At 60.9% G+C, this 23021-nt stretch overlaps 1 protein-coding gene across 16 annotated transcripts in view; it reads right to left on the bottom strand.

The window, feature by feature from the left end:
- The window catches only part of TNK2 (tyrosine kinase non receptor 2), a gene marked incomplete at its 3' end in the record, with an annotated part of 51757 nt that overhangs the window by 4623 nt on the left and 24113 nt on the right, over positions 1-23021 (bottom strand). For 12 of the 16 annotated variants that reach the window (XM_084871530.1, XM_084871531.1, XM_084871532.1 and 9 more), the window contains exons 2-12: positions 18266-18446; positions 16793-16863; positions 14508-14729; positions 13197-13349; positions 12004-12281; positions 10261-10387; positions 9504-9650; positions 9324-9418; positions 2714-2908; positions 956-1047; positions 268-312 (exon numbers count right to left, since the gene is read on the bottom strand). In XM_084871530.1, coding sequence (XP_084727656.1) covers positions 268-312; positions 956-1047; positions 2714-2908; positions 9324-9418; positions 9504-9650; positions 10261-10387; positions 12004-12281; positions 13197-13349; positions 14508-14729; positions 16793-16863; positions 18266-18428 — 1588 coding nt within the window. In that variant the 5' untranslated portion in view covers positions 18429-18446. The remainder of the gene's footprint in view (positions 1-267; positions 313-955; positions 1048-2713; positions 2909-9323; positions 9419-9503; positions 9651-10260; positions 10388-12003; positions 12282-13196; positions 13350-14507; positions 14730-16792; positions 16864-18265; positions 18447-23021) is intronic. The other 4 variants (XM_084871522.1, XM_084871529.1, XM_084871521.1 and 1 more) reach the window with 1 other exon arrangement.

Here is a 23021-nt window from a genome sequence, read left to right as displayed (position 1 = left end):
GCAGAGGGCGTGAGGCAGGCCAGGCAGGGGGAGAGGCAGAGGGAGGCACCAGAAGCCCCGGCTTTTTTTTGGGGGGGGGGGGCGGAGTGGGGGGGTGTTGAAAGGAGAGGCGGGCATGCTGGGCCGGGTCAGCAGCCGAAGCTCACAGCACGCTCCCCTCCCCTCCCGCCCAGCCGGCCGCAGGGCCTGTACCTTCCAGGAGAGGAGGGAGGAGAGGACAGAGGGAGAGGGGGCGGGGGCCGAGGCGCCGAGAGCGGCCCCACTTACTCTGCGCGAAGATGGCAGGCTGCGGTGGGCGAGGCGGGCGCTCCCCTGCAGGAGGGCCATGCGCAGGGGAGAGGGGGCAGAGCAGGACGGACAGAGGACAGGGAGGGGGGCAGAGCCGGACAGAGGACAGGGAGGGGGGCAGAGCCGGACAGAGGACAGGGAGGAGGGCAGAGCAGGACGGACAGGGGACAGGGAGGGGGGCAGGCCGGACAGAGAGCAGAGGGCGGGGAAAGAGAGAGAGAGAGAGAGAGAGAGAGAGAGAGAGAGCGAGCGGTGAATAGGGGCCCGTGGACGAGGCACTCGGTGCGATGGGAAGCAATGGGGCGGCAGGATGGGGGCTGGCCCGGAACACCAGGCCAGGATCCGGGGGGTGGATGAGGCTCCTGGCCAAGATGAAGCCCGGGGGGTGGTTTGGCTCAGGAGAGGAGAGGGGGTGAGAGTGTGTGAGGAAGCCCGGCTCCGCGCGGCGAGGAGGGGTGAGGAGAGCTCAGGCGGCCGACACAGCGCTGACCCGGGGCCACCTCGGCGGACACAGCGGCCTCCCAGTCCCGCCCCCACCCAGCGGAGCCGGGACACCGGGCCCTGCTGTGCTGGCCCCGTCACGGAGCCGGCCGGCCGCTCAGGGCGCACTGAGGACGGTGCCCGGGCAGCCAGTGCGCGAGGGGCCGCCAGGCAGCGGGGCTCTTACTTTTTGCCCTGCCCAGGGGCTGGGCGGGGCGGGGGGCGCTCAGCTCCACGCTCAGCAGGTCGGGAGGGTCCATGGGGTTTCCCAGGTACAGTCTGCGGGGAGAGCAGGGGGTCACGGGGCGCCGGCGAGGGGTGTGGCCGTGAGGACCCTCTGGGGAGCTGCTGGGGCTGCCCCCCGCCCCGGGTCAGCGTCCAGGGCCCGCCTCCACAAGCCCTGCGGACCGGGGTCTGCGGCACAGGCTCTGGCTCCCGGCAGCTCCCTTCGGGAGAGCCGAGCTGCACCCCGGGGAGGTGCTGTGGCAAGAGGGCAGGGAGAGGACTCCTGGCTGCGAGTCAAATGTCTAGGACTGTCGGGGCTCCAACAACACCCTACAAGGGCAGAGCTGCCCTGCGCAGCCCCCACAGCGCCCAGCCCACACCCGCAGCCACCTGCTGGCACACTGTCTGCTCTCCTGCCAGGCCCGGGGCATCCGGCCACGTCCCCGGTCAGGGTGGGCAGCAGACATCCTTCTGCCCCACTGCCAGGGCGGGCCCTCACCCTGTGCGACTGTCAGATCTGGGACTTAGTCACCGGGGCTGACGAAAGCCCGGAGGAATGGGGCTGGGCTGGGGCGGCACGGCGGGAGCAGGGCAGAGGGCAACGGCCCCACGGAGGGAGCTGTGCTCTCCTGCCCCACCCTCCAGCCCTCACCGGGCTCTGTGAGCGAGACACACACACACACACACACACACACACACACACCCGGCCCTCACCGGGCTCCTGTGAGCAACACACACACACACACACACACACACACACACACACACACCCGGCCCTCACCGGGCTCTGTGAGCGAGAGACACACACACACACACACACACACACACACCCGGCCTTCACCGGGCTCCTGTGTGAGAGAGAGACACACACACACACACACACACATCCGGCCCTCACCGGGCTCTGTGAGCGAGAGACACACACACACACACCCGGCCCTCACCGGGCTCTGTGAGCGAGACACACACACCCACACACACACACACACACACCCGGCCCTCACCGGGCTCCTGTGTGAGAGAGAGAGACACACACACACACACACACACACACCCGGCCCTCACCGGGCTCTGTGAGCGAGACACACACACACACACACACACACACACACACACGGCCCTCACCGGGCTCTGTGAGCGAGACACACACACACACACACACACACACACACACATCCGGCCCTCACCGGGCTCTGTGAGCGAGACACACACCCCCACACACACACACACATCCGGCCCTCACCGGGCTCTGTGAGCGGGAGACACACACACACACACACACACACACACACACACACGTAGTGTTCAGGTGTGGGGAGCATGGAGCTGAGGGGTCTGCCTCGCCACGTCCCTCAGGGCAGCACGTGCCAGAGGCGCCCGCAGTCAGGAGAAGGCCGCGGAGAGGGGCCCGCAGTCAGGGGCGCCCGCAGTCAGGAGAAGGCCGCGGAGAGGGGCCTGCAGTCAGGGGCGCCCGCAGTCAGGAGAAGGCCGTGGAGAGGGGCCCGGAGGCCCCAGGCAGCAGGGGCCGGAGGCCTGGTAGGAGGAGCTTCGCGGGAGCCCTGGGGCGGGGCCCCCAGGAAGTGACTGACTGTGCTCCTCTGCTTCCCCAGATGCCCCAGGGACCTGTCCTCTCACTTAAGGAGACCCACCCCCCAGGTGGGGCGGCGGCAGGGGGAGCTCTGAGCCCTGCGGTCTGCCCACGGGCCCGGCCCACACTCACTCGTCGATCTTGTCGGGGAAGCCCCAGCAGTGGCGGGGGTCGCTGTCGCCATGGCCGGTGTGGATGAAGCTGTTCTGCAGGGGCTGGCTGATGTCCTGGGCCGACAGGCCGGCCACGGAGGTCACCACGTGCCGCGGGAAGGGCCCCACGCACAGCGTCCGCGTGTTCTGCCCGCGCCACCAGTAGTGCTCAGCCCTGCAGGGGGGTGAGGGGCACGGTCGGCACCAGGCGCGGTGGAGGAGGCGGAGGCCGGGCCGGGCCCAGCTGGGCTGCCTTCGCCTGCCTCCCCGCAGCCCCCACGACCACACCCCGCACGGGGCCTGGCCGTTTGCACACAGCCTTCCTCTGAGCCACCTCGGTGAGTCACCCGGCTCTCCCTAGACGTCACAGTAACAAAGCAGGTTCCGACGAGCAACACGACCCTCCTGCTGCTGCCAGGACGATGGAGGAAGACCCGGGATTCAAACCCGCTGTCAGTCTGTGACCCGGGCCCTTCTCCCCCCGTGTCGCCTCGCCCGCCTCCTCCCGGCGAGGCCGGGCTCCGGTCCTTTGCTCGCCGCCCGGCGTCGCTCTCGAGCCCCGAACCGGGAGTCCTCAGCTTCAGGGGCCCACGCGAGCACCCTGGCAGCCCACACTCAGCTCACCCGTCTCCACGGGCCCAGGGCCTCCGCCCGCCCCTGGCCGGGCTGCGGGACCCTCGCCCTTGCCCCATCCTCCTCGGAGGAGGAGCTCCACTCCTGTCCTAAGCCAGGACCCAGAGGGGACCCGCCTCCCAGTGCGGCTGGACCCCCGGCACCTCGCTCTGACCTCTGACCTCTGACCTCTGACACGAAACCTGGCAGGCAGCCTAAGCCTCCTGGGAGGTGTGGGGGGGGGGCAGGCAGAGAACAGAGCGCCCTCCTGGACATTTCACACCCCAGTAAGCCACAGGCCCTACGGCTCCTGCCTCTGCTGCCGGACCACCACCCGGAGGACGTGGGCGGAGCTGGGGCTGAGGCAGAGGGGTGACAGCGCCCGCTGCTGTGGCGGCCGCGTGTGGCACCAAGCTGCACGCTCTCGCCGTCACCCCCAGCCATACGTCACCTGTCCACGGCCAGGCGTGTGGAGGAGGCGTGGAGGCCCAGCACCTGGGCCCTCCCCGGGACACACACACACACACACACACACACACACGCCACTCGCAGGGGCTGCAGCAGCCCCGCACGGCGAGTCCCAGAGACCCAGACCCAAGGCGATCCCATGAGCTGACAGTCCTCGGGAGCCGAGAGGTGAGGTGAGGGATGGGAGCCCAGCCTCCTGGCCAGCACAGCGCTGACCGGCCACCAGACCCAGCCCAGTGCTCACCACCCTGCCCGCCGGGCGGGGAGGCAGGAAGGGACGGAAGGAGCCAGGACAACACCCGGGGAGGAAGAAAGCGATCGAAAATAGCGGGCCTCCGAGGAGAAGCGCCCCCCTCCCGGCCGACGGGGCGGGTGCCTGGGAGAGGGTCGGAGCGTGCCTGGCACCGGGCCCTGCTGCTCCCCAACACGGGCTGGCTCCCCAGGCTCTGCGGGCCCCACAGAGCCCCCCCAGACCCAGCAGAGCCCTCCCAGACCCAGCAGGGCCCCCCCAGACCCAGCAGAGCCCCCCCAGACCCAGCAGAGCCCTCCCAGACCCAGCAGGGCCCTCCCAGACCCAGCAGGGCCCCCCCAGACCCAGCAGAGCCCCTCAGACCCAGCAGAGCCCTCCCAGACCCAGCAGAGCCCCCCCAGACCCAGCAGAGCCCTCCCAGACCCAGCAGAGCCCCCTCAGACCCAGCAGAGCGCCCCCAGACCCAGCAGAGCCCCCTCAGACCCAGCAGAGCACCCCCAGACCCAGCAGAGCCCCCCCAGACCCAGCAGGGCCCTCCCAGACCCAGCAGAGCCCTCCCAGACCCAGCAGAGCACCCCCAGACCCAGCAGAGCACCCCCAGACCCAGCAGAGCCCCCTCAGACCCAGCAGAGCACCCCCAGACCCAGCAGAGCCCCCCCAGACCCAGCAGGGCCCTCCCAGACCCAGCAGAGCCCTCCCAGACCCAGCAGAGCACCCCCAGACCCAGCAGAGCACCCCCAGACCCAGCAGAGCCCCTCAGACCCAGCAGAGCCCCCCCAGACCCCGCAGAGCCCCCCCAGACCCAGCAGAGCCCCCCCGGACCCAGCCCCGGCGGCGCTGACTCGCTCCACACGCCTGTCAGGCCCTTGCTCCCTCCGGGTGAGCAGCAGGCGCAGGCGGGGGTGCAGGGCTCAGAGCCTCCGTGGGGCTGCGCGGGCCAGGCTGGCAGAGGCCCTCGCCGTCTTTCCTTTGCCAACAAGACAAGCTCCTTCCACAGGAGCCTCATCTGGACTCACTTCGGAGAGCAAGACGGGGCGCCAAGCCCACCCCTTCATCACAGGGAGGCCAGGTGAGCGCCCCCATGCCTGCTGGGCGTCCTGACACCCCCCAAAACAGCTGTTCCTAGAGGGGAAGTCAGAGTGCAGAGTGTGAGTGTGTGTGAGTGTGTGTGTGTGTGTGTGAGTGTGTGTGTGTGTGTGTGAGTGTGTGAGTGTGTGTGTGAGTTTGTGTCTGAGTGTGAGTGTGTGTGAGTGTCTAAGTGTGAGTGTGAGTGTGTGTATGAGTGTGTATGTGTGTGAGTATGAGAGAGTGTGTGTGTGAGAGTGTGTCTGAGTGTGAGTGTGTATGTGTGTCTGACTGTGTGTGTGTGTCTGAGTGTGAGTGTGTGTGTGTGAGTGTGTGTATGTGTGATTGTGTGTGTGAGAATGTGTCTGAGTGTGAGTGTGTATGTGTGACTGAGTGTGAGTGTGTGTGTGCATGTGTGTGTGTGAGTGTGTGTGAGTGTGTGTGTGAGTGTGTGTGCGTGTGTGTGTGTGTATGTATGTGTGATTGTGTGTGTGTATGTGTGTGAGTATGAGAGAGAGTGTGTGTGTGTGAGAGTGTGTATGAGTGTATATGAGTGTGAGTGTGTGTGAAAGGAGCCCCTTGGAAATTGCACATCAGCCTAACGAGACTCAAATGAGCCTCCTGAGACAGCCAATGAGTGGCCCAGGCTGTGTCGCACTGTCCACGTCTCCCCTGAGGCTCAGGGGGGCTGAGGTGCCAGCAGCCCAGAGAGGACCAAGCCCAGTGCTCCCCTCCAGCCTGCTCTGGCCACACCCTCCCTTCTCCTTCCACCAACAGGCCCGCGTCTCCATGGCAACAAGAGGACGGGCCCCACCATGCCATCAGTCACTGCTGCAAAGACAGACACAGAGGGGGAGTCCCTAGGGGAGGGAGAAACGGGCCCAGTACCTCCAGCAAGAACTTTCTCCTTCCTGCTTCCTGTCAGTGTTCTGGGACAAGCAATATGTGCAGCAGCACCTAGCAAACCCGGGTCTGGCTACAGCGGCTACAGTGGCCCAGCCCCATCGGGAACCAGCCTCTGAAATCCCAGCCCCGGTCCCAGTCCTGGCCTCGGGTAATCCAGAAATGGCTGGCAAGTATCGGTTAAACATTCAAACCCACCCACCCACTTCTCTCCGGTGTCCCAGGAGCCCCTGGCCCCGAGGAACAGCACAGACCTGGCCGCCCCCTGCCCCCCACACTAACGGAATCAGAGGCTCCGGGGACGGGGCCAGGCCAGGGACCTGCAGGACCTCAAGGCCTCGCCCTGTGTCCCAGTTCTGTAAACACAGAAAAGTGCCACCAGCCACCCCAGCCTCCAAACGAGACCCCGAAAAAGAACAGGCACCGCCTGCCCAATCTAGACCCAGCCCCCAAGCGTGGCTCACACGGCATCGAGTGTCCCTCTGCCTGCTGCCCGGAACCCCGAGAAGCACTGAACCCACATACAGAATCAGAGCCGAGGACCAGGGGGGCCCCAGGCTCGGGACGAGGAAACAAATCCTGGAGACAGCGTCTGGCAGACTCATTCAACCCCGACAGGAGAGGCCCGATAGGGAGAGAGCCGAGAGCCGGGCTCAGGGGAGGCAGAGAAGCAGCCAGCGGCCCGCACGTACAAACACAGGCCCAAAGGGACTCACAGAGCAGAGAGCTCCATCCGCCCGGACCCACGGAGACAGCCAGCCCGACGGAGACGGGGCACTGAGAGAACGAGGGCAGAGCGGAGGCTCTGGTACCGCTGACCCACAGGCCCACCCCTCAGCCCCACGCAGTCCGGCCTCCCGCCCCTCACCTCCCACCTCCGAGAAGCTCCAGGGACCCAGGGCGGGCACTGGGGTCCACATCGCGGGCCCTGGAGAGAGCGCCCAGGAGCCCACACTGGCAGGCAGCGGGGAGTCTGTGAGGGAAGGCAGGGCAGGGCATGCCCACAGCGGCCGCCTCCTGGGAGGGGCGGTCCCCTCCTCCCCTCTCCTCCCCTCCCTTCCCTTGCTCCAGAGGTGAGCCGGGTGCCAGCCAAAGAGACACACGCCTTAGAAACACAAGGAGCTTCTGAGTCACCCCTGAGGAACACTGGGCCTGGCACACAGAACCGCACGGAGGGCAGGGACGGGGCAAGTGAGGACCTGGGGACTTCAGGGCACAGAGGGGCAGGGTCCCGGGTTCCCGGAGGTGGGAATGACGGGAGGCCCAGACTTCTGGCTTTGCGAGCTGCCATGGACCTCCAGAGGGGCCCTCACCCCCATCTTCCTACTTCCAGAATGTTCCCCGAAAGGCCAGGCCTGCGGTCCCTCTCCTGGCCTCTCTGCTCCACACCACAGACTGGGCTCCTTCCTGTCCCTCAGGCCTCTATCCTAGAAGCTCTCTGCTTCCCTCCACAGCCACCAGCAAGTGGTATTAATACTTGTTCCCAGCTGAAACCGGTTTGGCTCAGTGGATAGAGCGTCAGCCTGTGGACTGAAGGGTCCTGGGTTCGATTCCGGTCAAGGGCATGTACCTTGGTTGCGGGCACATCCCCGGTAGGGGGTGTGCAAGAGGCAGCTGATCGAGGATTCTCTCTCATCGATGTTTCTAACTCTCTATCCCTCTCTCTTCCTCTCAGTAAAAAAATCAATAGAATATATTTAATAAAAAAATAATAATACTTGTTCCCAGACGCTGTGCCCAAGGCAACGGGCCACAGATGAGGTGCTAGGGCCTCGGCAGGTGCAGGCCCCTCTCCCACAGCCAGCCTGGGTCCCAGCGCCAGCTCCATCACCAACGCAGCCCAGAGGCCCTGCCCTGCCACCCACCCCCACATGGCACAAGGCTCAGCCACAGGCCCCGGTGCCCCACGCCTGAGGTCCAGTGGGAAGGGCTTTGTGGGGAAACAGCACTGCCCCCGTCCCTGCCTGCCTGAATCAGGGGAGCTGGGACCACAGGGCACCCCCTCTCCCTCCCTCCCTCCCTCCCTCCCTCCCTCCCTCCCTCCCTCCCTCCCGGCCCTCCATGCCTACCACTTCCTCCAAAGGTACCTCCACCGTGCCCTGCCCCAGCCTGTCCCTCAGACGCCCCGAGGCTCAGATAACAGAGGATGGGGTGAGCGGTGGGTGGGGCTGCTGGTCCGGGGTGTGACTCAGAAGATGCTGCCTGCTCACAGGCAGAGAGGCTCGCTGCCAGGAGTGACGGGGACGGAGGCTCAGGAGCAGAGGCCCTGAGCAGGGAGCCTGGGCACAGGGGCCAGGGTGAGGGCCCAGCAGAGGACGGAGGGAGCCCTGGGGGCAGCAGTGGGGGCTCAGTGAGGGGGGGAGGCTGTTAGGATGGCGTAGGGCGGCCTTGGGGTTCTGAAATGCACCCCGTTGTAGTTAGGAGTCCTTGTCGCGCCCCACCTGGGTGGCCCAGCTGGTTGGAGCATCGTCCCATACACCAAGAAGGTTTGATTTTGGCCATGGCACATACCTACATTGTAGGTTTGATCCCCAGTCGGGGCAGGTATGGAAGGCAATGATTCGATGTTTTCCTCTCACATTGATGTTTCTCTCTATAAATATATTCCTCTCTCTCCAAAATCAATGAACATATTCCTTGGGGGGGGGGGGGGGGTAGCTGAAACCGGTTTGGCTCAGTGGATACAGCGTCGGCCTGCAGACTGAAAGGTCCCAGGTTCGATTCCAGTCAAGGAATGTACCTTGGTTGCGGGCACATCCCCAGTGGGGGGGTGCAAAAGGCAGCTGGTCGATGTCTCTCTCTCATTGATGTTTCTAACTCTCTATCCCTCTCCCTTCCTCTCCGTAAAAAAAAAAAAAAAAAAAAAAAAAAAAAAAAAAAAAAACACCAATAAAATATATTTAAAATAAAATAAAATTTTTAAAAAACACGAAAGAGTCCTTCCCCTGGGAGGGGGTGGGTAGGGAAGGGGAGGATTAGAGGAGGAACGTTCAGGAGTTCCAGAGTCTCCCGGCGTGGCCCTGACCACACAGCCAAGGCCGGGGTGAGTGGGAAGAGGGTGCGGAGGCGGACTTCGCAGCGGAAACCCCTCTGAGCCGTGCACTGCAGACCAGCCCCCAGCACTCAGAGGCAGCCCCAGCCCTGCCTCCCAGCCGCTGCACCGCTCCAGCCTCCCACGGCCTGCGCATGGCCAGGACCGTGGAGGCAGGGCCTTGGAGGACCTCCTGGCCAGCAGGACCGCCGCCCGCACGCTTCACGGCGGAGCAGGTGCGGGTGCAGCCCGGGCTCCTACCTCCCCTCGATGACGGTGATGACGTCGTTCATCTGGATGTGCAGCTTGTCTGGCTCCTCGAAGTCCTGCAGGGCCCGCATGTCGGTGGGCTGGGCCTGAGGGAGAGACCGGTCACTCCCCAGCTGGGACTGGCCCTGCTCCCCTGCCCGGTACCCCCGGCCCGCGGGCACCCGCCCTCACCTCCAGCAGGAAGTCCCGCAGGGCCACGAAGGAGGGCCGGTCCTCCGGCTTGTGGGCCCAGCACTGCGCCATGACGTTGTAGATGTCCTGGGGGCAGTCCTCGGGCCGCGGAAGGCGCTCCCCCTCCTTGTCGATCTTGTGCAGGATCTGGAGAGGGGGCACCGGCTGAGTACAGGCAGAGCGCCCTGCTCTTCACCTTCCCACCCTCCCCCGGGCCCCGGAACAGCGGGAGCTTTGGGCTGCCGGGCCCACACCCCAGAACAGGTCCTGTGGGGGCAGAGTCTATCCCCAGGCCTCACTTCTTTAAAAAATATATTTTATTGATTTTTTACAGAGAGGAAGGGAGAGGGATAGAGAGCTAGAAACATCGATGAGAGAGAAACATCGACCAGCTGCCTCTTGCACACCCCCTACCAGGGATGTGCCCGCAACCAACGCACATGCCCCTGACCGGAATCGAACCTAGACCTTTCAGTCCACAGACCGTCGCTCTACCACTGAGCCAAACCGGTTTTGGCTCCAGGTGGGGCTGAACAGGTGGCTGCGGCAAGGACTAAGAATGGAGGCAAGCCAGCCCCACCTGTCCCTCTCCGGATCTCTGGGGGCCCTTCTCTTGGCTCAGCATTCCGAGAGGTCACACGGACACGGAGCCTGGGGGCCGGGACTCCAGCGGGTAAGAGCCAGTTCTCACAGGGCAGGTGGGGAGCCAGGAATCACACCAACCCCCTCCCCACCCTGCAGGGGGCGCCTCCCTCACCTGACTGCCATTGAGGCCGATCCAGGGCTCCTGGCCGTAGGTGAACATCTCCCACAGGGTCACCCCGAACATCCAGGTGTCGCTGGCGTGGGAGAAGGTGCGGGTCTTCAGGCTCTCCGGGGCACACCTGGCCAAGGCAGGGGTCAGACAGAGGCCTCTCCGTGCACCCCCACCCGCATCAGCCCCAGCCTCAGCCAATACGGTGCGGCCCCAGGGACCAGGCTCCACGGCAGGTACCGGGGACGTGGCATGAGGAGGCAGGGCGGGGCGTCCTGACGGTGGGACACACAGACTTGCAGAAAATAAGGAACGCTCAGGTCTGGCACCCACAGGCGGCCCACAGCGGGACGAGGGTGAAGCCGCCAGGCCAGGGAAGCAGGGACAGGAAGACAGTCAGAGGCTCCAGGAGGAGCAGAGGGAGGAGGCAGAGCTCGGGCTGTGCTGTAACTGTGGTGGGAGGATGACAGTTTCCAGATCTGGGGCAGGATCCTAGCCTTTGGGTCATTGCAGCAGGAAGGTGTGGGCGGGAAATCTGGCCGGGGCCTGGGGAAGAGCACAGATGGGCGCAAACAGTCACCCCAGCTTCACCCAAACGCCCCACGCGCTCTCTGGGATGCCCTCGGGCCGAGGAGGACAGACACCACGGCGGCGGCGAGGCGGGCACGGGGAAGCCCAGCAGCGCCGAGGCGCCGAGCGAGGGGAAGCCGCTCTGGATGAAGAATCAAAGGATGGCTCACGGGACTGGAGGGCTGGCCCTGCCACCCACAGGGGGTGGAGCCAGAGAAGGTCACTCCGAGCCTCCCATCCCTCATCTGTGAAACGGGAGCTCACTTCACAGAGCTGTGCCAAGGGGGCTGCGTGACAGCAGGTGACCTCGCCCTGACCGGTCTGGCTCAGTGGATAGAGCGTCGGCCTGTGGACTGAAGGGTCCCAGGTTCGATTCCGGTCAAGGGCATGTACCTTGGTTGCGGGCACATCGCTAGTAGGGGGTGTGCAGGAGGCAGCTGATCGATGATTCTCTCTCATCGATGTTTCTAAGCCTCTCTTCCTCTCCCTTCCTCTCTGTAAAAAAAAATCAATAAAATATTTTTTAAAAACAGGTGACCTTATAATTACCACTCAAACCAGGACGCTTGGGTACAAAAGGGAATGCTATCCATTACTCCAGGACAACAGGCCCAGCCTAGGATGCATGATCCCCTAGGCATGAGGTCCATTACTAAGCAGGGTGACTGTACATCCTGGATGAGGAGGGTTTCCGGCCGGTGGAACTAGACCGACGCCGTCCACCTCAAAGCAGGGAGACTGAGCTCCCTGGGGTGCCGGCGACCCCAGAGGGCCCCACTGGTCTCAGCACGGGCCTGGCTCACACAAGGGTGTGAGCCGGGCGGGGCCGCGGTGAACATCGCTGCTCTCAGAGGACAAAGTCTAGGCTGGTCGGGCCCTGCCTTCCACTAGCTCTGCCTGGAACAGGCTTAGCAACCCATCTTTGTCTGGCTAACTTCTGATATTTTAGGAGCTTCATACCGAGTTCTCCAGAGTCTTATCCCTGGGTCTCAGTGCCTGGCACATGAAAACTCCTGAATGAATGAATGAGTGAATGAATGAAATGCACACAAGGACAGCCCGGGCCCAGAAGAGACCAGGGCTGCTGTGGGACCCGGATGCTCTGAGCCTCGGTGTGCGGGCACCGGGGTGGGACGGGCGGGCCCGGGCTCTGAGCCGGCAGCGCCTGCCCCTCACCAGGCGAAGGGCACCTTGCGGTGCTCCTGCATGACGTAGTGGTCGTCGTTCTGGGGCAGCGCCCGCATCAGCCCGAAGTCCCCGATCTTGACCAGGTCGCGGGCGGCCAGCAGCAGGTTGCGGGCGGCCAGGTCGCGGTGGATGAAGCGCTTGGACTCCAGGTAGCCCATGCCCTCGGCCACCTGCACGGCGTAGCGGCTCAGCGTCCCCAGGAGGAAGTGGCCCTGGTGCTTGCGAAGCCGGTCCAACAGCGATCCCAGAGGCGCCAGCTCGGTCACCTAGGCCACGGAGGAGGCGGGAGGAGCACGCGTGGCTGAGCCCGCCCGCCCTCAGCGTCCCGCCAGAGCCACCCGCGCTCGGCGCTCTGCGCTCCTTCCCGGCCTGGCTCAGCGGACCTCTAGGCGTCCTACAGCTTCCCCGCCTCTCTCTCCAGGCAGGGTGGGAAACAAACGGAGGCCCAGAGGAGCAACCCGAACAGGCTCACGTTAGAAACCCCCAAGATTACACTCTGGACCCGCGCCTCCCATGGGTGTGACTCTGCCAATGAACGCAAGCAACGTGCAGAGGTGGACCTGGGCGCCGGAGGACATGGGCCCCTGTGAGGCCCCCTGCCACAGCAGGGTCTGGGGGGACCACATCAGGATCCCGGGGGGATCTCTGGCCTTTGTCAGGATGGGAGTGACCACAGCACAGCAGGGCCTGGGGGGACCACAGCAGGATCCCGGGGGGATCTCTGGCCTTTGTCAGGATGGGAGTGACCACAGCACAGCAGGGTCTGGGGGGACCACATCAGGATCCCGGGGGGATCTCTGGCCTTTGTCAGGATGGGAGTGACCACAGCACAGCAGGGCCTGGGGGGACCACAGCAGGATCCCGGGGGGATCTCTGGCCTTTGTCAGGATGGGAGTGACCACAGCACAGCAGGGTCTGGGGGGACCACATCAGGATCCCGGGGGGATCTCTGGCCTTTGTCAGGATGGGAGTGACCACAGCACAGCAGGGTCTGGGGGGACCACATCAGGATCCCGGGGGACCTCTGGCCTTTGTCAGGATGGGAGTGACCACGGCACAGCAGGGTCTGGGGGGACCACATCAGGATCCCGGGGGACCTCTGGCCTTTGTCAGGATGGGAGTGACCACGGCACAGGCAGGAGACGGGGCGACCCGGGGCCCGGAGACCACAGCCCACTCACCATCTTCATGGGCGGCGTGAGCACCACCCCGTAGAGGCGGATGAGGTTTCGGTGGTCCAGCGAGTGCATGGCGTTGACTTCCCGGATGAAGTCGTCCATGGCCTCAGGCTGGCTCAGCACGTCGGGCTTCAGGCACTTCACGGCCACGCTCACCTGCCCAGCGTGGAGACGGCACGGAGTCAGGATAGGCCCTGGGCCCCAGCACCCCGAGCCAGCCTGCTCCTCCCTCCAGCTAACAGCCTGGCTTCAGATCTGCCCCTTCGGGTGGGTGAGCGTGTCACAGGTGCCCTGGCCTGGCCGGGGAAGGGCCGCTGGCTGAGCCCCCGGGCCGCTCTCCGGGCCTCCCTGTCCTGAGGGAATGCCCAGATTACACAGCGACCGTTTGGTAAAGATGACCAGGGTGACGATAGGACATTAAAATGTTATAAAACAGGAAAAGTTGCCGAAACCGGTTTGGCTCCGTGGATAAGAGTGTCGGCCTGCAGACTGGAAGGTCCTGGGTTCGATTCCGGTCAAAGGCATGTACCTTGGTTGTGGGCACATCTTCAGTAGGGGGTGTGCAAGAGGCAGCTAATTGATGATTCTCTCTCATCGATGTTTCTCTCTACCTCTCTCCCTTCCTCTCTGTAAAAAAAAAATCAATAAAATATATTTTTAAAAAAACAAACATGAAAAGTGGTTTTGGTGTAGGAGAAAAATGCTTTAAATGTAATAATACCACCACGAATGTACGGTGACAGAAGTCAGAACACTAGCCTTCCCTGGAGGAAGGAGACACTCGGCACAGAGGCAGGAGGGAGGCCCTGGCGGCGGGCCCTGGGCGTGGCTCCCTGCCTGTGTGCACTGAGCTGGGCACTCAGGGGCTGCACGTTTTATTATGTACATGCCACTGATCCCTCTGGGGGGGAACTTTACATAAAATACCGAGAGAAAGGGCAAGATTTCAGAAGTTGTATTTAAAATTTGCATCTTAACTAAATTCAACAAAATACCGGAGGGGGAGAAGGGGAGAGAGGCAGAAATGCTAACAGCTTCCTGACTGGTGAAAGTACAACAATTTGCCCCTTGCTTTTAAAACCGTTTCCAAACTTTTATGATAAGTTATCTGTGTAGCTTTAAAAAGAAACAGCTGCCTGTGTCTGGGTAAACCTGAGTGTAGTAGAATCCAGGGCAAGAACTTCTGCGACCCGTCCCCACCCCCTCCGCATCCTGGCCGAGGGGACAGAGCCCCGTGGAGGGCAGAGGGGGGTCTCTGCCGGTCCCCCGGGGGCCTGTCTCCTTGCTGCACCCCACAGGACCCCGGCCGCTCACCGTCTTCCCCGAGGGGGCGTCCCACTGGCCCCTGCGCACCACGCCGAAGGAGCCGTCCCCCAGCTTCTCGAAGAGGCGCAGGTCCTTCTCGCCGATGAGGCAGGTGAGGCTCTGCAGGGGCCCCTCCCCCGCCGGGCCCCCGGGGGCGGGCGCAGCCTTCGGGAAGGCGCTCTGCGAGTGGTGAGGGGGGAACTCGGCCTCCAGCCGCTTTCCGCTGAACACCTGTGTGAGGGCGGCCAGAGGCCAGAGGAACCCTGAGGCCACCGTCCGTCCCAGCGGCCCTCACCCAGCCTCCAGCGGCCCTCACCCAGCCTCCAGAGGCCTTCACCCAGCCTCCAGAGGCCTTCACCCAGCCTCCAGCGGCCCTCACCCAGACTCCAGAGGCCCTCACCCAGCCTCCAGAGGCCCTCACCCAGCCTCCAGAGGCCCTCACCCAGCCTCCAGCGGCCCTCACCCAGCCTCCAGCGGCCCTCACCCAGCCTCCAGATGGGTCCTGGCTTCGCCAAACGGCCAGCCGGGGCAGCCTGGCTTGGAGGTCCAGGCGCCCTCTGGCCACACCCCCAAGATAGGAACCCAGAGCTGCAGTGCGGCCTCAGGGGGGGGGTGTGTGGCAGAAATGGACAGACGGGCATGCAGCTTGTGGCGACGGGGGCCCCACACCCAGCTGGGGGGCCTGGGGCAGCCCAAAGCTCCTCCAGGCACCACCTTCTACCCCATCCGTCCCTGTCTGCACCTCCTCCTGCCCAGAAGAGGCTCCCGGCCCGAACCGGAGCAGATGGGCAGGAGCCTCAGGGGCCCGCCACAAACACCTCTCTGTCCATTTTTAGCCTTGGCCCCTTCTCCGGGCGGCCCATTTGGTGCTGTCTGTCTCCACCCTCCCCGGGGAGCCGGCTGCCCTTCTTCCTGCCAGCGCGGAGGATAATTTGAGCCTGAGGTTAGACTGTGAGTGTGTGTGGGGTGCAGATGGAGCAAGGCCTTGCTGGGGAAGGGCCTGGGAAGACAGCTGGGCTCCTGGAGGGGCGCCTGGAGCTGAGGGCCGAGAGAAGGAAGACGGGAAAGAACTCTGCAGCCCGGGCTGGACGGGAAGAGGACAAAGGTCAGCGGACAGGAGGAAGGAGGCCCTGAGTGTCAGGGCTGGCCTGTCGGGTGGATCTGGCCACCCCTACAAAGCCTTGGCTTCAGGCGGCAGAGTCTGCCCTGCTGGGCCCCTGCCCCCAAACCTGGAAGTGTCTTATCTGTATGGACAGGCTCCAGCCCGAGAGCCTCTTCTGGCTGCTGCTCTGTCCTCCTCCCAGGAACTGGAAGCCCTGACGCTTGCAGACCATGTTCAGCTGACAGGACTGTGCACACAGCGGGGAGGGGAGGGGAGCTGGCCAAGGGCAGCAGGCAGCACCGTCTCCCTGAAGACAGGCCTCCCGCCTCGAGTCCGGAGCGGTTCAGTGACCGGCCCGGAGCCTCCTGCGAGCCCACGGCAGATCCAAGACCCCGGGAACCTGGCACACAGCCCGGCTTCTCCCTCCCGCCTTCACCCGCCCCGCATGCTCCTTCTTCCCTAAAACCTGGGCAAGGGACCAGGACAGTGTCCCCAGAAAAGGCCACCGGATCCCAAGAGACGGCCCCTTGGCCAGATCGCAGCCAGGAAACCTCTGCCGTCCAATCCGGCCCCACTGCGCGGCCCCAGCCCCAGCCCGAGGCCAGCAGTGGGGAGGGAAGGCCCTGGCTGGCTCACTTCCTCCCTCATTGTCTTCCAGACAATGGGCAGCGTTCCACTGAGTCAGACCGGGGACTCACCACTCCACAGACCCAAATGAGGACAAGGGCGGGGGGGAGAGGGGAGCCTGCGGGGAGAGAAGCTGCCAGCAAGGCCAAGTGACCAGAGGAACCCTCCACCGGCGAAGGAGAGTGGGGAAGAGGGAAGGGAAGATGCCCCGGGTTCAGACGGTCAGTCCGCACGGCCCCGGGCCTGACACCAGCCCCCACGCTCAGGCAGAACAAGGGCTCGGGTCCCGGTGTGCTTGTCAGCGGGTGCCGCTCTGGGCCGCCCCGCCGCAGAGCGGGAGCGGATGTGGAGCCACGGCCGCACACAGGCCGCTCACGTGCCGTCGCTGGCGGAGACAGACACTTAGGCAGGCAGCTCCACAAGTGCCGGCCCGATAAGATCCCGGAGGCGGGCCGTCTGTACAAAGTGTGAGGCTGTCCTGCCCAGGAGTGGGGGACGGTTCCCGGGACGGACCTCAGAGAGGGGCCCGGGAGGCTGCCCGGCCCGGCTCACGCCTCGCACCCACCTTGCTCATCCAGGACTTGCGCTTGCACATGGCCTTCCTCCTCTTCACAGCCTCCCACAGCCGCCGCTGGCCTGCAGGGGGGACAGGGGACCCGTGTTGGTAAGGCTCAGGCCCCCCTCTGTCTCCCGTGGTGATCCTGCCCGGCACAGTGAAACCAAGGAAGCAAACCACCCCAGCCAGCCAGGGGCTGCAGTCGTCAGACGGCCCTGCGTTCCGTTTCTAGGCAGTGGCTTTTGAATCAGATGGAGGTACTGAACCACCAACACTGAGCAGTAGTTCTCTGTTCCAATTTTCGAGAGCAAAGGAAATCAAGGTAATAGAATTTCCCCCAATTTTGAGTTTTTTCTCCCATAAAATGTTATTATGTGACTGGCATCAGACACCAACTACCCAGGCCAAAAGTGGCAGGAGTCGATGTCTAGTTCAGCACACTATTACCTATTTATTCTGTTTCCCCGAAAATAAGACAAAAATATAAAATAAGTCTTATATTAATTTTTGCTCCCAAAGAGGCGTTAGGTCTTATTTTCAGGGGATGTCTTATTTTTCCATGAAGAAGAATACGGTACACATTTATTGTTAAATGAAAATAAAGGAAATTTATTACCTGTCAACACAAACCAGACAAACTGTGAATCTACAGTATCAAGAATTTACTCCTTTATTCAATGACAATCATGTCATCTTCTAGGACATCATCATAACAATCCAATTCCTGAATTTCCTGGTGAATTTCTTGTGACTCCATTTCTTTCAGAATCAGTGGACCAAATCTCTCACGTTTAGCCTAGGAGGGCCTTATTTTCGGGGGATGCCTTATATTTCACTCAGAAGGGAACCTGTAAGTAGGTCTTATTTTCGGAGGATGTCTTATTTTCGGGGAAACACGGGTAGCTACTTTAAGTTGAATGCACACGTAAGTGTCTACGTTCTGTAAGGAGCACCATGCGTTCTACGTGCTGCAACCACGACTTTTGGGACCAACACGTCCAGATGGAGCAGATCTTGGTGAGAGAGACAGAGAAAGCAAGACAGAGCTAGAGAAAAATCAGCAAACCATCTGAGGGTTTTTAACCTTCTCTTCTTCATACAAATCCGTGGATACTGAACCCTGGTGTTCAAAGTGGTGAATAGAACAGACTCAATCCTACAGGTACCAAGGAGGAGAAGATGATGGGAGAACTACATCCTACGACTGTCTGAACAAACCGCAGGGGCGGGAGGGAGTGCGGAGCAGCCAGAGCTGTGAGGAGGACTCCTCAGAGTCCCCTTCACCTTGACAAGCGCAGGCTGTCCTCCTGCACGGACTGTGTGCGGCCCCCCAGCCCACCCGGGGCTCCTGGGCGGGCAGGAGGTGCTCAGCGAGGCCACCCCGTGCCGCGGAGCGGGGAGGGCCTTCCCGGAGCGCGGTGACCCCGAGGACAGAGGCCAAGGGTCGGGGGAGACGGCGAGCGCGGCCCCCGGCCCACCTACCGGGCCGGCCCATGCCGATCTTCTCCAGGTCCTCATTCTTGACGTACTCGAAGTGCGACAGGCGGGTCACGTTGAGGTCGTCGCGCAGCCGCAGGAAGTACTGCTGCAGCTGCACCTCGGACAGCAGCTCCAGCAGCCAGCCCGTGCCCTCCTCGGGCTGCATGCTGCTGCTGCCCAGCCGCTGTGGGGAAGAAAGAGGGAATCAGGGCCCGGCCGACGTGGCTCTGTGGTTGAGCATCGACCTATGAACCAGGAGGTCATGGTCCCATTCCCAGTCAGGGCACATGCCCGGCTGGCAGGCTCAGATCCTCAGTATGGGGTGTGCAGGAGGCAGCCAATCAATGATTCTCATCATGGATGTTCTCTCTCCCTCCCTCCCTCCCTCTCTCTCTCTCTCTCTCTCTCTCTCTCCCTACCTAAATAAATATAGAATATCTTTAAAAGACAGCCATAAAAAGAGAAATATATTAAAATTAACAAATAATTTTTAAAAATATTGTTGTTATTATTATTATTTTAAGAATGAGTTCAGGAACTAGGGATACAGGGAGGTAAAAGGGGACCCTGCCCGAGTGCCCTGGGCTCACCCACATCCTACTACGCTACTTCCAGGATGGATTAAAATCACCTTCCTGCTCCTCAAAACAGCTGTACAGAACAGCAGATACCCCCCTTGCTCCTTTCTTGCCAGCAACAAGGGTAGAATTAGGACAGCTGGGATACAGCCCAGGCGCTGGAGTCAGGGTCTTACAAAATCTGTGGCTCGGTGACCTGAGATCAACCTCTGTGTTCTCAGGTTCCCTGTCGGCTCAAGCTCTCCTGGGGCCACAAACCCTTGGAGAATTTGATGAAAATGATTTGTGTCTCCCGGGGGAAATAACACATTCTTAATCGTAAAGTTTCACAAAAAAAAAACAAAAAAAAAACTGGAGGTGACAGGGTCCCTTGAGACACACCATGGGTTGGTTTTCAGACCTGATGGACCCACAGGAAGGACTCGGGACTAGGGGAGTCCTCCCAACGCTTGATACAGCAGAGCCTCTCCCCCAACCCACAGCCCCCCCCCCCAAGTGCCTCCAGGACCACAACGAGTGGGGGACAGAGGGCAGGCAAGGGCCGGGGGGGTGGGGCTTTCAGATCCAGCTCCTGGGAATGGCTATCACAACGGACTGTGGCCCAGTGTTGCCAAAATTTACCGATGTTTTCAAGAAGTACTAGCTACCTAAATCTATATGTGAAGTCTATGATAATAAAAGCACAATATGCTAATCAGACCGGACGTTCTTCCTGATGTCCTTCCAGACGAAGCCGGGGCTGCGAGGGAAGCTGGTGCCAGCCGCTGGGGGAAGGAATTTCATGCATCGGGCCTCCAGTCTTGCCATAATTTTTTTTTAAAGGTAATATAATCACATGGTAAAATATTCAAAAGGCACCCAGGAGCCATAAAGTCTCATTCCCTCCTCTACTGCACAGATACCTAGCTTCCCTCCCCAAAGCCAGATGCCATCAATTACTTTGCAGATCTTTCCAGACTTTTAAATAATATATTTTATTGATGTTTCTACAGAGAGGAAGGGAGAGGGAGAGAGCTAGAAACATTGATGAGAGAGAAACATCCACCAGCTGCTTCCTGCACACCCCTGACTGGAATCAAACCTGGGACCCTTGAGTCCGCAGGCCGCCACTCCATCCACCGAGCCAAATCGGTCAGGGCTTGTTTTGTTTTTTAAAGAGGAGCTTTCTTCTAAAGCTTTTAATTTTATTTTTTTTTAAATCCTCACCAAAGGGTATTTTTCCCATTTATTTTTTTAGAGAGTGGAAGGAAGGGAAGTGGGAGAGAGACAGAGAAAGAACAACATCCATTGGTTGCCTCCCATTCACGCCCCAACCCACCCCGACCAGGGCCAGGGATCAAACCCGCATCCCAGGTAGGTGGCCTTGAATGGGAATTGAATCTGTGACCCTTCGGTCCAAGGGCCAACACTAACCACAAAACCAAACCAGCCAAGGCTTCCAGACTTTGTCTCTCCACTCATCCCCCCACCCCGGCACACAGACACACACACACACACACACACACACACACACAAATACTGTTCCTACTTCATTCTGTTCCTTTTCACTGAACATCTTTCTCCAGACTTTTTTGTTGTTAATACTCACCCGAGGGTATTTTTCACTGATTTTTAGAGAGTGGAAGGAAGGAGGAGAGACAGAGAAAGAGAAACATCGATGTGAGAAAGACACATCAATTGGTTGCCTCCTGCATGCGCCCGGACCAGGGCCAGGGATCAAGCCTGCAACCAAGGTATGTGCCCTTGACTGGAATCAAACCCAGGACCTTGCAGTCCACAGATGACGCTCTATCCACAGAACCAAGCTGGCCAGGTATCTCCTGACTTTTTAACTATGTCAACTAATTGTTACACACACTTACACACACACACACACACACACACACACACACCATACTTTATGTTTGCCAAACAACACATGTTTGCAGGCCACAATCGGCCAAGGCCCCACCAGTGAATGACCTCTGACCTACACTTTCTTGGGCCCAGAGAAAGGCCAGGGGCACCCTCAAAACTAAGCAACCTGACCCACCAGACACCAAGCCCATCCCTGTCCAAGTAGGACACCTCAGAGCTGAGAGCTTGGCCAGGCCAGCCCCTGGCCCACGTTCAATCCCAGAGCTATTTAACAGGGAGGAAAGGCAAGAGGCGAAAGGTCAGCTGCCCGAGACCCCACCCTCCCCAGCCCAGAGGTTGCCTTGTCCCCCGGCTCTCACCACAGGTTACACGGAAAGGCTGGCTCTCAGAGCGGCTCAGCCTGGGCCCAGCACCAGCCCCTGCTCCACAGCTCCCAGAGGCGCGGCCAACCCACTGCCAGCGGTTCAGGCTTTCCCAGGCAGCTTGGGGCGGCCCAGAGAGTGACAAATGGGAGCCAGAGGACCTCAGTTCGAACCCTGGCTGGCTCTCCTGCCAAGGTGGCTGGGCCACAGGGGGTTTCCAAACTGGAGGCAGCCCCAGAAGGTCCTCACAAAGGCTGTACAGCCCCCTAGAGGGCGTTTCTGGTTGTCACAACGTTGGGGGGCCACTGGTGGTCTTTAGGGGAGACAGGAACGGGAGTTATCCTGTAATGCACAGGGGAGTTTCCCACACTGTCCCAAATCCCATACAACTTAATTCACGGACGTGAAAAATTTGTTTGTAGCCCTACCCGGTTTGGCTCAGTGGATAGAGTATCAGCCTGCAGACCGAGAGGTCCCAGGTTCGATTCCGGTCAAGGGCATATGCCCAGGTTGCGGGCACATCCCCAGTGTGGGGCATGCAGGAGGCGGCCGATCAATGATTCCTTTTCATCGCTGATGTTTCTATCTCTCTCCCCCTTCCTCTCTGAAATCAATAAAAATATATTTTTTAAAAATGTGTTTGTAATTATCTGAATCTAGAGTTGAATTTCATTTTACATTTGAAAAAAGTATTTTTTAAAATATATTTTATTGATTTTTTTTACAGAGAGGAAGGGAGAAGGATAGAAAGTTAGAAACCTCAATTAGAGAGAAACATCAATGAGCTGCCTCCTGCACACGCCCCACTGGGGATGTGCCCGCAACCGAGGTACATGCCCTTGACCAGAATCAAACCTGGGACCCTTCCGTCCGCAGGCCGATGCTCTATCCACTGAGCCAAACAGGTTTCAGCCAACAAAGTATTTTTGCAGTCTTGATACACACTGAATTTTTTTCTGGAATGGAACTAGCGTACTGTGTAAACTGAGGGAAAACCGGCCTTTGCTTTGTTCAGAGCTTAGCAAAAGTGGTTCTCTATTTAAAAAAAAAAAAAAAAAATGTCACTGAAGGTAGCCCCTCCTCACTCTTTCCAAACAGCCCTCTCGGTCAGCACTCGTAGAGGTGCTTCGTGGTGGTTCTACTTCACTGTGTCAGAGCGTACTGATGCGGACTACGCATAGTGGCGTGATTACCTCCCGTTTATTTCTCCTTTACAGCACAGGTGGCGCTACATTTGTGGACTGACTGTCACATGCACGGTAAGCATGTTATATTTCTATTAGTTTCAAGAATAACAATAAAAGTAGCTAACACTCCAACTACATCACTATGTGCTGGGCACAGTGCCAAGCACTGAGCAGCATTAACTCATCCTCAGAAAACCATCTGTTATAAACAAGGGGGTGTGGGCTCGCGAGGGAGGGACACCACTGCCTTCCAGAAGAAAGCCCCAAAGGTGCACCGTGACATCACTGCCCTCGGAAAGTTTCCAGGGCCTGGGCCGGCGGGGCGGGGCCGGCTCCTTCACGGTCAGCCCATCCCCAACATGGCTCAGTCCCCAGATGTCTGCAGATCCTCGCCTCCTCTTCCCCGGTGCCCACATTCCAGGGCTCCAGGTCCCCATGCCCACCTCCTCTGGGGCAGGAGGCAGCCCCTCCTGAGGACAGCTCACACCCAGAGGTCCCTCCCCTGAAAAGCACAGCCCAACCTGTTCCTGTCCCTGAAATACCAGCTAACAAATCTCCCCACTCAGCTGGACACTCTCCCCCCGGCTCCGCAGCCCCAGGCAGCAGGGCCGCGCTGCACGGGGCCCTGTGTGGGGAGGCCGAGGACACCGGGATCCCAGGGAGGAGACAGCAGGCAGGGTCCCGGTCCTGTCCCTGGACACGTCCCCTCCTCGCCCCTACCTGCCCCTCCAGCCCAAGCCCCTTTGTGAAGCCCGGAGCACGGCTGCAGCTGTCC

The sequence above is a fragment of the Pipistrellus hanaki genome (assembly GCF_964339955.1).
Source record: "Pipistrellus hanaki genome assembly, chromosome: 2".
Classification (NCBI taxonomy): domain Eukaryota; kingdom Metazoa; phylum Chordata; class Mammalia; order Chiroptera; family Vespertilionidae; genus Pipistrellus; species Pipistrellus hanaki.
This window is presented reverse-complemented; position numbering and strand designations above follow the sequence as displayed.